Source organism: Anthonomus grandis, chromosome 3 (assembly GCF_022605725.1).
Source record: "Anthonomus grandis grandis chromosome 3, icAntGran1.3, whole genome shotgun sequence".
Taxonomy (NCBI): domain Eukaryota; kingdom Metazoa; phylum Arthropoda; class Insecta; order Coleoptera; family Curculionidae; genus Anthonomus; species Anthonomus grandis.
The window spans coordinates 12006643-12020921 of record NC_065548.1 but is presented as its reverse complement, the minus strand read 5'-3'; the positions used below and the strand labels follow the sequence as shown (position 1 = coordinate 12020921).

At 30.2% G+C, this 14279-nt stretch overlaps 1 protein-coding gene across 1 annotated transcript in view; it reads right to left on the bottom strand.

Moving 5' to 3' along the window:
* The window catches only part of LOC126733859 (disintegrin and metalloproteinase domain-containing protein 10-like), a 213734-nt gene extending 206172 nt beyond the window's left edge, over nt 1–7562 (bottom strand). Inside the window, 1 exon segment of the mRNA XM_050437279.1 lies at nt 7280–7562. Coding sequence (XP_050293236.1) covers nt 7280–7391 — 112 coding nt within the window. The 5' untranslated portion in view covers nt 7392–7562.
* Between the last annotated feature and the right edge of the window lie 6717 nt (nt 7563–14279).

Sequence of the window (14279 nt, the reverse complement as noted above, 5' to 3'; positions counted from 1 at the left end):
GTACTAAATTAAATCACTCATTTGTTTGTCTTTTATAATTTTAAATATTTTTTCTTCTTGGAAAAGGGTTTCTCAAATAACTCAAATAATATTACATCATAAAACTTCAAGGTTTTGCCATAAATGCGAACATACATCACCCTTCAAGACCCTTTCCATCAGTTTTGAGCATAAAATAAGGCACGGGAGCGTAAAAAACACTTTGTTCCATTGTGCAAGCCCGCGTCATTTTTCTATTATACTTTTTATGCGTTTCTTTACACCTGTTTTACGGTTTTCCATTTTCAAAATGAAGTTAATCAAATTACGTCAGTTTTCCGGGTAGTATTAGCCACCCCGGACTTGGCGGGTGTGAGTCCATTGTTGTGTCTGTGTTTTATGTTTGTTCTGTTGAGTGGTTTCCGGTTCGGTTGGGTTTGATGAAAGTTATTGGTTAGTTTTATTTGTTTTTTTTTTGTTTAGAGGGGTTGTAGGTAACCCTGTTATGCAATAAATCCACAGCAAGAAAATTGAAAAATAAATAGAGGCTTTTCACGTAAATTGAAACGATTTTTATTGTTATATTGAATATTGTTGATGCCGTTTTTTTGTCAGTTGAAGTTCGAGGGATTCAACACGATTTTTTCAATAATTTTCTCAATATTATAAAAATCTATAGTTATAATTTAAAGACACGCCAAACTTCATATTATATCCTCAATAGACGTCCAGAGGAGTTAAGTATGATGATCTCGTCGGCCCGGTGCCTTTTTCAATATTTTTATCTGTCTATACATATAGTATTTTTACAACTACTATATAATATATTATTTATGTTTTATTATGTTTTGTCTTTAATCTTCAATATTCGATGCAAAAAAGGTTATTTTGAAAAAATGTTTAGCCAGAAAGTGCGTATTTTCAAGTGAAAACTTAATTGGAATTACTGACTCACATAAAATATTTTATATAAATGTGTGATTTTTATTTTCAGATTTTCTAGTTTTCTTTCAACTTCCTAAAAATGTTTAATCCTATCCTGCTCTCTGGAGGAATACTTCCAAACTAAGGGAATATATTGAAATTTATAGTACGTAGACTAAACTTTTTTTTAATTATGTTTAAAGTATTGGGAACATTTATATTTTAGTGACCATGAGATATGCTATTTGAAACCATAACATAAAAATTTAAACAATTCTTGCACCAGTTCTATAATAATATAACTTTTTTACTAAAAAAAAATTATAAATAGTTATATTTGAGCGAAAAGAATAAATATTACTTAAAAATTTGCCATAGCAGGAATTATCCATATACTACTGTACATTTTGTAAATTATACAGTTAAAACTCTTTTTCCTCAAATTGTTATCCCTAAAAAACCCAAATATTTAGTCAAAAAAACAGCAAATATTACTTTTAATTCACTAATTAAAGTTTTTTTTTTTAATCTTATAATGTCTTATAGATTTCACAAAAGCCTGGAAGTAATCTATAAAATTAAAGAAGATTATTCTGAGCTTATTTGGGTAGCATAGCGCATTGCAGCAATGTTTATCCTAATAACGTACCATAAAAGAAAGTTTAAGGATATTCTTATGCTATCTGAATATTTTAATTAAGTATTCCTAAGAATATTAAAAATATTAGGAGTTATAATCTAATTGAGCTTTATTTTGGGCCATAAACTAACAGATATGGTTTAAAATTTAAGTGTAAAATTACTTGATAGTCTTATTATTTTAGTTATGTTTCGCAAATAAAATTTGCAAGCAATAAATTTAATCCTAGGCTCTGGTATCAATGATATTCACTGTTTTAGAGTCAGTTATAAATAAATAAACATAGCTACTTGGCGATTATTTTTATTAGAAGTATTCTAAAAATGTAACTAAAGATGTATTTATTTTCTATATTTTTAAATGTACTGTATTTATTTTGTTTACATACTTTTAACACAAAAAATATCATAAACAAAAGACAATTCGTGTACAATTAAATTATGCATTAACATAATTAAACGAGTCGGTGCTCGGAGCTTTACAATACTAACAGAATTTAAATTATTTGGAACTAAAAGCAACATATTTTGTATTTGTTGATGATACAGTACTAGAATTAGATGTAGCTATTTAAAAGAACTCAAAAAAAACTGGCAAATGACCACTTGACTCTTTATTAAAACTGGCTATGCTTTAATAAATTAACGGTAAATATAAATAAAACTGTTTATATGATTATGAAACAACAAAATGATATAAATTTGTTCCTTAATCATGTAAGGCTTAAAGAAGTACAACAATAAAACTACTTTACTCCAACTAAAGATATCTATAAAATATCAAAGCATGAAACTCGAAAACAAAATACTCAAGAATATTACAAGGACAAAGATCACATTTATATGGCAGCATTAAATCTTATAATAGCTTACCAAAGACATTAGTGTAAGCAAGAACAATAAAACAACTTTGTTATAATTTATAAATGTGTTTAATTTAGTATAAGTTACAGGAAACTGTTTAATTTTCGTTTATAATTTAATTGTTTTTCTATTAATCTAAATTCAGTTAATCCTAGGGTCAGTTATAAATAAATAAACATTGCTACTTGGCGATTATTTCTATTAAAAGTATTCTAAAATTAAATGAATATTCTATTAAAATCTGAATTTTGAGTTTTTTTATTAATTTTGCATTTTTTTATCATTTATACTATATTTACTTATAGGTCAAAGGGATTTCTTTTTGTTTTAAAAAAATTTATGTTACAATGAATTAGAACTAATAAAATTGAAATTCACTCCTGGAATAACAAACTTTATATACAAATTAAAATTATTGCAAATGCTCATCTCGTATTTAAGAAAACAAGTTATTTGAAGCTCTATTAATTATTCTAAGAATAAACAAAACGAAAAAAAAAATATATATATAAGATAGATAATTGTTAACAATATTTTAAAATATGTTATTTGCCTCTACATTTATTAAAATAAATAAATAAAGAATACGTTTATTTATCTAAAAGCTGCATATAAAAACTTATTGAAATTTAATAAATTTTCTTTTAATCATTTTTAAATGTACTTGAACTAGTACCATTTTTAATAAAATAAGACAAATTAATAAATTCATATTGAGTCAAGTCAATATTGAGTTATATTTTTAGTTAATTTATTAGCTTTACATTTTTCTATCAGGATTAAATCATTTCTATTTCTATCAGAATTAAATCGTTTCTATACTTTAAAAACAAGTAAAGAAACATTAAATACCATGACAGTTTAGGATCGCTCTCATAGCTCTGAAGTTCGACAAATTGTATAACAAAAATGAACAGAATTCTAAGTGGGTTGAGGCTATACTATCATACAACAGAAGTTTTGTGAACGATGTAAACTGTAGAACCGTAAAGGTTTAGATTAGTACATGAATTATTAAAACATAGGTAAACAAATATCAGTTTCAGTTTAGTACCTATAGCCTCTTGGCCTATAGCCTCATGGCAGTTAAGTTAATACAGTTGTTACATCAATCATCGTGTCGTCTGAAAAATGCGAATCAGTTATGCTTAAATTATGCTTAAGCATTGCTTATGAAGAATTTATTCGAAAATAATTTCAAAATACTATTTTTTTTAAATATTTTTTATAAACTTTTGAGACAGTTTTTCATACTTTTTAAAGTTTACAGGAAAAAAATTATCAAACTAATGTACTTTTTTGGTAGTGACAATTTTGTAGAATAAATTTTGAACTTGGTCTGAGTCTATGTCAAAAAATCTTTATTTATTTATTTTTAACATAGACTCAAGCTCTGTTGTGTGTAACTTATACCAATTTTACTTTTTATCTTCAGATGATAGACGCCAATTCGTCATAAACATGCCGGGAATTATAAAACAGAATGATGTTTAATAAACAAGTGAGGGGAGAGTGTAGGATTTTTATTTTGCCTTAAAATTTATGCTGTCACTCAGTTTGGATTTGAATCAATTGATTATTAGTTTTATAGAGAATTTTTCGTAAGTGAAGAAATCTTAGCTCAAAACTATATTTAATTTGAATATGTATAAGCCAATTTTTCGTAAAAACAGCTAAATTATAGCTGATCATTCATGCCTTATCCCTTCTTATTGCCTAGAAAAAGTAAAAGTAGCTAAAAAGTTATCATAAAGTAATCAAAAAGGAAGCCTCTTAAAAATATACATATTTCTATATACCGGGTGACAATTTGAAAACGAACAGCGCTTAATATTGACTCTACCAATGATAATATGAAAATTAGGTAAAACACATCAATTTACACGTCAAGGGGGACAATTTTTGAGGCATTTGTTGTCGTGTTACTTACAACCGCCTGACCCCCACCCTTAAAATTTTAAATGGCATCCCTTATTTCTTTTACCATTTTTGTGTTCCTTATAAAGTTCTACATAAATTGCATTTAATCTTTTTTCAAAATCCCGACTTATCATTAGTTTATACAGAAGAAATCCGCACACGAGAGCAACTATTGCAAAAAATTCATGATTCCACCAATGTTATCAGGAACAAACAAAGAATTTTATTCCAAGTAAGGCACTAATTGGTAAAAGGATTAAGAAAATGCCTGGAAATAAATATTGAATATTTTGCGCATCTGTGTTAAAGTGATATTTTCCATTATTTTGTTCATTATTCTTGTTCTTCTTCTTCTCTAGCCTGTATCTATCCACTCCTGAATGTAGGCCTCTTCCAGTGCTTTCCATGTTTGTCTATCTAGGGCGGTTTGGAGCCAGTTTCTCCCTGCTATTCGTTGGATGTCGTCCCGCCACCACGTTGGTGGTCTTCCCGCATTTCTTTTTGTGGCTCTTGGGCGCCATTGCATGATTTTGTTAGTCCATCTAAATGGGTCTTGCCTTGCAACGTGACCTGCCCATCTCCATTTTAGTTCGGCTACTCTTCTCATAACATCCGTTACCTTTGTCCTTCTTCGAATCTCATCGTTTCTAATGTGGTCTCGTAAGCTAGGTCCCAGCATGGCGCGCTCCATGGCTCTCTGGGTTGTTCTGAGTCTTTCTGCGCTCCTCTTTGTCAGCGTCATCGTCTCGAGTCCATACGTTGTAACGGGTAATATGTAAGCCTCGTAGACTTTCCGCTTAAGATTAATTGGGATGCTTTGGGATTTTAAAATGTATCCTAGTCTTCCGAATGCTGCCCAGCTAAGTCTTGTTCTCCGGGATATTTTGGCTGTTTGGTTTTGTTTTCCCAGTCTGACAGCGTGGCCCAGGTATATGTATTCCTCGAAGTTTTCGAGAGCGTGGCCTTCTATAGTTATTACTGTTTGTTCGTTGGTGAACAAACAACGAACAAACAGTTCATTATTATTGGTAAACTATTTTTTAACAGTGTACAAGAACGTTTACATGCAAATATTTCAAAAACACTGTGCTTAACCGAAATAAAAGTAATTCACCTTTTTTTCTTAAAAATCATCATTCTATTAGTTACTTTTATAACAATTAATAAAGCGGTATTAGTAAGAAAGTTATGACATGAAACAAACAAGTCATATTTCTCATCCCCAAAAGCCGCAGTTTTTATGTTGATGAGCTATAGGGAAAAAATAGATTCAAAAATTAAATTTGAACACCCTGTATCTTACTCATGAGCGACAATTTACTAACGCATATTTAAACCGTAACTACAGTTATTAGTCAAATCTTCTGAAAATTTGCATGTCCGCGTTTTTTGGGTGCTCTTTTCATTTTCCATCCCAAAAATAGTGTAAATCTAATTTTAGGTGATGACTCAGGGGAGCTTACCCTTCTCATAGCCTTTATCCTATATTTCCGATAAAAAAAATTAAAAATCCAGCAACACCATCTATTTAGCCATCAAAAAATCTAAAATTTTTGTTTCTTGCGTTTTTTCGATATAATTAAGCGTATTCGAGAAAATCGGTGATAACCGAAAAGGGATCATTATTAACTTTGATTAAAGTATCAAATGAGAAAAAACCAAAGGGGCCGTGACTGCTTTAATTGTTGTTAAGAAACGATAATTTTAGATTTTTTTATTGCTAATTAGATGGTATTCTGGATGTTCAAATTTTTGATTGGAAACATAAAATATGGGCCATCATGAGGGTGAGCCTTCCAGAATCTTTCCTAAAATTGGGTCTTGTTAAAAGGACTCAGAAAAATGGGAACTTGCAAATTTTGAAAGGATTTGATGCATAACAGAAGTAAATGTTACAAATAACCGGTTATCTTCAAGCAGTTTGCGTGGGCTGTAGCTCTGAGAGGGTGTATTTTAGGACATATGTTTATAAGAAAAAAAGGCTTATTTTAACTCTAACAATACGCTGTGAAAATATTTGCACCAAATTTTGTAACGCCCTGTATACCTAAAATATTAGAGAAACCTTTGAGCATTTGCTAGTAAATGTTCTGCAAATTTTTATCGACTTTTTTTCACATATATAGGATTTCTACATACAAAATTACTCATACTAACTTTGAATGAAAAATTTTTTTAAAAAAACATGCCTATATTCCTAGAAGAACTCAAGATAATTCTGTAAACATCCTTTATACAATATGTTTTAAATTTTAGAAAACGTGAGTTGTTTCCAGGTAGACTGAAAGCAATTAGGAAGGTTCTAGGAAAAATAATCATATAGCATACCTTTTTTATCAAGCTGATTTAATAGTTTTTTTTCTATCGTAAATTCCGCATTTCCTTATTAGTCAGACAGGGTCAACAAACAATAACCTTAAAAAAGCAGCCAGTGAGAAATTCAGAATTCAAGTTTTGAATCAAAATATTAAATATATTTCGAAATGTATTGGGTGAGATCAACAGCTGAGCAGGTCACTAACCTTAGTTTCTTAGTTTCTTGGTTTTTCGGTTTAACTGGTAATAGTTTTATGTAATGCATAAGAATAATTAGTACCATCTAAGATTTTATTTAATATAATGTATTAGGATAATTTATTACTTTTATGATGCTTTAAATAAAGTGCTTCTTATAAGTTGCTAACCTTGACATTTACTTTTTCATATTTTGCATTCAAAAATATTTATTATTAAAAATAAACTATAATATCAGGCGAATCAAATTTAAAAAATATGCTTCATACTGCATTAAGTTATGCCAATTTTTTTTTAAATGGCTTAAGGGATATCAACAGCTGAGCAGGTCGATAACCTTAATAACTCATTAATAATTATTAAGAATTTATTTCCAGTTTATTCCCATAGAGAATAAGTTCTATCAAGAAAATCACCATTCTATATTCTAGGTACGCACCTCTATTGAATTGTTTCACGGGTAACGGTGACGACTTGCCTCCTTCCCACGGACACAAGGTAAAAACAACACAGCACACGTAAAACCACCCGATTAAATCCGTAAAGGCCATTTTAACCACGCGAAAAAGCGATATACGGGCATTTTCACTGGTTATTCACCGGGAAAACTTTCGCGCATATTTTCCCGTTTTCCGTTTCGTCAAAACACACGTTCGTTTGGTTTTCGGGTCGGTGGCGGCACCGTCATCCCACGAAGGCCGTGGAAAGTTGACTAAACTAAAACGCGAGTTACTGCCGACGAACGTTCGTTCTCGCGTTGTTTTTGTTTCACCTTCTTCTTCATAGTCCGCGCGAACCGTCTGTATATTTGTTGATATTGCGCTAGAGTTTAGTTTGTTATTTTTTGGTAATTTACGAGGGGTTTTTTAAGCTTTGTTTTGAAGGTTTATTAAAGCTGTTGCATATTATTATAAACTTTTATATAAATATGCTTATTTTTTTGCAAATTGTTTGTGCCATCTTCGCCAATTTTCAATATTTGGTCCGTTTTGGATTAGCACAATCTTTACTAAACGATGACGATAAAAACTATAGGAAAACTTAGATTTAGATTGGATACATGATCAACAAAATTCTTAACTCGTTGCAAGATTGACAACATGTCATATTTATGTCCATATGTCCATTGTTATAAAAATAACGTATTTAGTACGTACTTTTGGATACGTAGTTCGTACGTACATTAGTTACGTCTCGCGGACGTACATACATATATATATAAATACTTGTGTTGTAGTTGTTGAGCTAATGTTTTAGCTCCTCTGGATTATACAAGAAAAAAAAAATATGTATGTTTTTTCAAATATGTATACTTGCGTATTTTTAAATACCTCTAAGTTTTATTTTAAATATTTCTAATTTCAGTAGGGTAAACAGAAAAACACCGTTTACACAATTTCTTTAATCGAAAAAGTCAACGAATTCGGTATAAATTAGACAACTGTCAAATCGAGCTTTCCTCTTTCCAAAGGACTAATATACCCTATAAATTTAGTTACTGACTGTCAAATAAGTAATTGGCAGCATGAGGTAGTTGACACTGTTGACAGTGTTTAAGACAAGCGACAGATGCGAGAACGAACACCCTTCTTTCCACATGTATGAAGCTTGTATGGTGAAAATCGGAATCGCATATCGGCCATCTTGCTTGGCAAAATTGGCAGGAGTGACAAAAACGACATTGACATTGACTGATAGAACCTCATTTGTCATATCATTTGAGTTTGTTTTTGATTTCAACGTATGCTGGAAGCGTAGGTTAGGATTGTTTTCAGGTAGCTATTTTAAACCCTAAAAAGTTAACATCATTTAATATTTTAATTGATTTGCAATAATTCCAGGTGTCCGGTAAGAAAATGTGATTTTATTTATTACCCTTATTTTTTTATAACATCAATTTTTAGTTTGTAATAAAATTAAGTTCAGTTGCTTTCTATCAAGGTGAACACCTTTCAAATATTTAATTTTTAACTTAATTGTGATAAATATTGATTGCCTCTCATTGCCTTTCGACAATTAAAAAATTGATTAAAATTTTCATGTAAGAGTAGGTAGGTTTATTTTAAATAGTTCTGATAAGCATAGTAATAAAAGATTTTTCAATTTCCTTCAGTCCCCATTACAAGAAAAACATGGAGAGAGATGAAATGTAAATTTTATTAAGACTTTGAGCTATAGAATTTGTTCTGAAGGTTCTCTCCAACAAATTTTAAAAACTTCTGGCTTTACACTACAATACATATTTAATTAAAAATTAGTTTTGTTATAATTTTTTACATGACTAATTCAGAGAATTTATTTATATGGTTTGCACTGCCTATTTTATTTCATGCTCTTATCATACGACTTCCTATGTTCAGTGAGACAAGACATAGGTATAGAGACTAACAGAGCTGAGCACCCAGAGCGGATCAGAGTGAATGTTTTTGTTATAACGTTTTTTTTGTAGCCATTTGTCTTTGAATTAAGTTTTTTTTTTCAATATTATAGTTCCAAGTTATGTTGTTAGTATTATCGGAGACCAACAAATATACTTATACTATGTATGTGATATATATGCTATACTATAAGTTGTTTTCATTTTCAAAGAGTTTATTTAGTATTGCAGATAGATATATTGTTTTTTTAGATAATACTCTGTTATAGAATATTTATTTAGTTTTTAGAATATGTTTAATATTTCTTTAAGAAACAGAAAGAAATATATATTAAACAAAGATAATTCATTCAGTAGTAAAATTTAGATTTTTTTTACACAGAAAATTATTATAAATTTTTATAAAATGTTTAATTTAGGATTTAGGTGTAAGTAGTTATATATTATGTACATATGTATTTTGTTGCTCTTTATATCTGGGTCTGATATGTTTTGTTTTTAAATAATATTTAGTAATATAGATTATGTAATCTTTTAACTTGTGTAGGTTGTAACATGTATAGTTTTGTACTACACTTATAAATGTGTATTGTATTTTTGCAAATAAAAGACATTTATTATTAATATATTAGCCTTTATAGAATCTGTTTGTGTTAATAAAATATGGATATTATTAACCTAATAGTAATATCTTTACATAAATGATAAGAAAATAACACAAAAATTTTGACAATATTTTCTAATCTGTTTGGGTTGCCATAGATGGAATTTATATTATATCTGTTATAATAAAATATTGTATATTATGTATATAATTTTAAGTAAGTTATTATTTTTCAGGAAAATTAAATAATAAATGTATTAAAGAAAAACATTGTTTTATTTCCATTTTGAAATTGGTGATATCTTGTACACTATTGTTAACTGACTATTGGAGTACATTAACTCATTTAGATATGTAAAATAAAGCTGAAGAATTTTATTTTATTCTGATCAATATCTGATGCTAACAGGGCATGACGGGTTCATCAGGAGACCTATAGGTCTGCATAACTGCCTTGGCAGCCCACTGTTTCGGCAATTCATCTGATGCTAACACCTAATCAAAAAGTATCACTTTTTTGATAAGGTGTTTGGTTATTGCGATTAAATAATAACGTGAGATTTCTTATTAAATGAAATTTGAATTTTCGTGCCTTATTTTAACCACGTCTTTCTACCATTTTGATTGGTCCAATTAGTTACGTCAAACTGTCAAGTTAGTTACAACAGCCGTGCGGTTGCCAAGCGAGAGGACGCTTGCAGATTTGTCAGAAGAATTTGGATCAGTTTGTATGCAACCACCACTCCTATACTCACTATATATTCTCCTACACTATATATTTGTGTTTTGTGCTTCTTTCAGTCGACTTGGCAATATTGGCGTCATGATATAGGTTGTTCTATATATTTGTGTTCTGTGCTACGGTTATATCCATAGGTTAATATATGGATATACGTAGGTTAATATTTTGTGTTGCGTATTTTTATAACAAGGCGATTTTAGGTGTAAATTTGGCGAAATTAATATAATTTGTGTCTTTAGAAACTGCGTTTAACACGTTACATAAAAAGTATGGTCCTGTCGTTAATCCATGTAAATGAGTAAAGTTTAATGCGTGCGCAGCTCTATAGGCCATAACGGTAAGCATTAAAACATTCTGCCACCCAATCTAGCCATAGCCCCAAATTTTGGCCAATCAAAATCGATGTGGCTACTTTGAGTGGCATAATGTTATTGTATGCGCTACATCAGGGGTCAGAACTATATATTTGTGTTCTGTGGATCAGAATGTCGAGATTGTGGAGGCTTGAGGATGCACTTGTCCGCTAGAAGTGCGTGGTTGCGTTGCGTGTTGTGCTGATTTCCCGCTTATTGTTCTTTGTTTTGGTAACATTTATGCAAAGACATTTTTATTTAAGATTGATATTTATTCATGATGGATACGAAAAAACTACCTTTAATGTTTGAGTATTCAAATGTAAGCGAAAATACTTTTCGTGCAAACTTGCTATACGAGAAGTACAAGAGTTTATTTTAAAAATAAACTCTTAAAACAAAACTAAATCTTGCTTTTTGATTGAGAACTGGCTTATACCTACATCCTACATATCGAGGGTCTAACGTCATAGGGGCGTATGCGCCAAAAAGTAAATTTTACAGGAGAAATGAAATACATTTAATTAATTTATCATAAAAGTTTGAAATATGCCTTTTAGGAATATATAATACCCCTAAAGGGTACATTTTTATCTTTTTTTGAATAATTAAACATTTACGATAAATTAATTAAACGTTTTTCATCTCTTCTGTAAAATTTACTTTTTGGCGGATACGCCCCTCTGACTGAGTTAGACCCTTGATATTATTTAGTTTTATTACAACTTACGAGTAGGTATAATAATAAAATTAATACAAAATCTAACTTCCTCAAAAAAAAAGTTTTTCTAAAAATAAGTACCTATTTAGTTTTCAAAAACTGCATAGTGTTTTTTTTAGAAAATTGTTGAGAAGCAAGAAGAGTTTCAATCAAAGGGGATAGTTATAAATTATTCAGAAAACCCATTTGCTCTCATAGTAGTAACTAAAATTATGCAAAGAGCACATAATTTGCCATTTGCCAAAGATATAGTATTTGTTAACAGTACATCATCATGCGATTCACTAAATCATTGCTTAACGTTTTTACTGACACCTTGTCAAATTGGTGCAGTTCCTTTCTCAATAATTATAACCTCAGAACAGTCAGCAAGTGATTATCTAGCAGGATTTGAACTGCTAAAGAACTCGGTGCCAAATTCATTTTGCGTGCAAGGTTTTCCGAAAATTTCTATGACTGATGACTCCAATTCTGAAAGATGGGCCTTAAAATCTGTGTGGCCCAATTCCAAAACTTTGCTTTGTCAGTTCCATATGTTACAAGCGGTACGGCGCTGGCTGTGGGGGAAAAAACATGGTATTCCAGCAAATCATCGAAAAGAGTTTTATCAAAACTTTCATAATATTTTAGTAGCGTCTACAGAATATAGAGCTAACGAGGAATTTAACTTGGCAATTTTAAATTCTGCTTCATTGCCAGAATGGCAAAAATATTTAACGGATAACTGGAACAGGCGGACAGATTGGTGTTTAGCCTATAGAGACGCAACAACCCACGGACATCAAACTAATAATTACAGCGAGATAAGTGTTAGGTTATCTAAAGATATCGTGCTTTCAAGAAATAAGGCATATAATGCAGTGTCCCTAGTGGATTTTTGTTGCACAGCAATGGAAGACTGCTATCTGCGAAGACTAAGAAATTATATTTATCAGAGAGATGCGACATGTAGGTTGCTTTTAAAAAGGTATTCTGGGAAAATTAAATACTTGCAGAAACAGGCCATTTCCCAGTTATCTAATACCCTATATTCTGTCCCGAGTGTAAATCCGGATAAAAAGTATGACGTTGATATTTCAAACGGAGTTTGCAGCTGTAAAGTTTGACGGCTAGGCTCTTTTTGTAAACACCAGGCTGGAGTTCTGCATTATTTTCAAAAAGCATCTTTAAATACTCCAAGTTTTAGTGTCGAATCAAGGTTTTTAATGGCTTAGCTAGCTTTTGGGGAGAATGTCCAATCAAAGGATTTTTATATGCCATTTACATCTACAAATCAAAACATGACTGAACGAGTGGGTGAAGCTGACGAAAATTTGGCTACTGATGTAAACTTAAATAATGGTTTAATATCGGAAAATAATATTAATAATCACCAAACATTAACTGACCTTCAGCAAGAGGAGAACATTAGTGAGGATCAGTTTACCTCACTTATTATTTTAATAAAGCAAAATCAATTAAAATTTGGTACCACTGCCCAAAGTTCAACCAAATTTATGTCACGACTGAGCTCAATTAAAACAAAAAATGCTTGGGAAACTTTTTTAAATACAGCTGGAAGCTGCAGCCCACTTAAAGTTAAAAGGAGATCAGCTATTAATGTGCAACCTACTGCTGTTACTCGACGAAGACCAGGAGTAGTAAGGGGATGCAAAAGAGCTCCTATAAGCCGCCCAGCCCAATGCGAATCTTTAAGAAAAAGGGCCAAACGGCCACATCATTTGGCAAAAAACGTTCGGGAAAATCGTCCCAATGCCTTAAAACATGGCGATGCACATTAAACTTAGGTAAATTAATGTATATAAAATACAGCTATGTATAATATAAAGGATTAGTTTATATTTTTTTAATATACATTTACCTACATAATAATTATATGTATTTATATCCATTTTTAAACCCTAAAAATATGTTGTTTTTTTATAAAATTAATTTCTATAAATTTTATATTTTCATATTTTATTGACAAGTAATAATCCTACAAGTAATACTATCTGCCTAAATAAATTACCTACTTTTTTATAACTTTACCTTTTTTTATAAACCCTTTAAATTTATTAAAAATTGCGCTTATGCGTGATATACATATAAAATATGATATACCCATCATTGCGATACAATGTCTAAATATCATTATCTCGTTAGCAAAACCAAGTTTTAAAGATTGCAAAATATACTTAATATTTAAAAAATATACAAATATTTAAAACTAACTATTTAATCAATATACTCATCAAAAGACACTCTAAGAGGAACGCATTTATAACGTTACATAGGTTTTAACACACGATATATTATTTAGTATGTGGCACTTTCAAATATTACGTACTGATCCTTGCTTAAAAATGTAATGTCTAATTTAATTTATATTCTCTAGTCTATTTCTATGGATATAAATTGCAATTTAATTAAAATAAAATCTATCTTTCTGAATACAAAAATCAATATAAATATTTTAACATCAAACATATTGTTTGTTAATTATAATAGATATCCTCTGCGTCGAAAACATTCTGCCTCCCAATCTAGCCCATACAATAACATTTTGCCACTCAAAGTAGCCACATCAATTTTGATTGGCCAAAATTTGGGGCTATGGCTAGATTGGGTGGCAGAATGTTTTAATGCTAACGGTAATAACT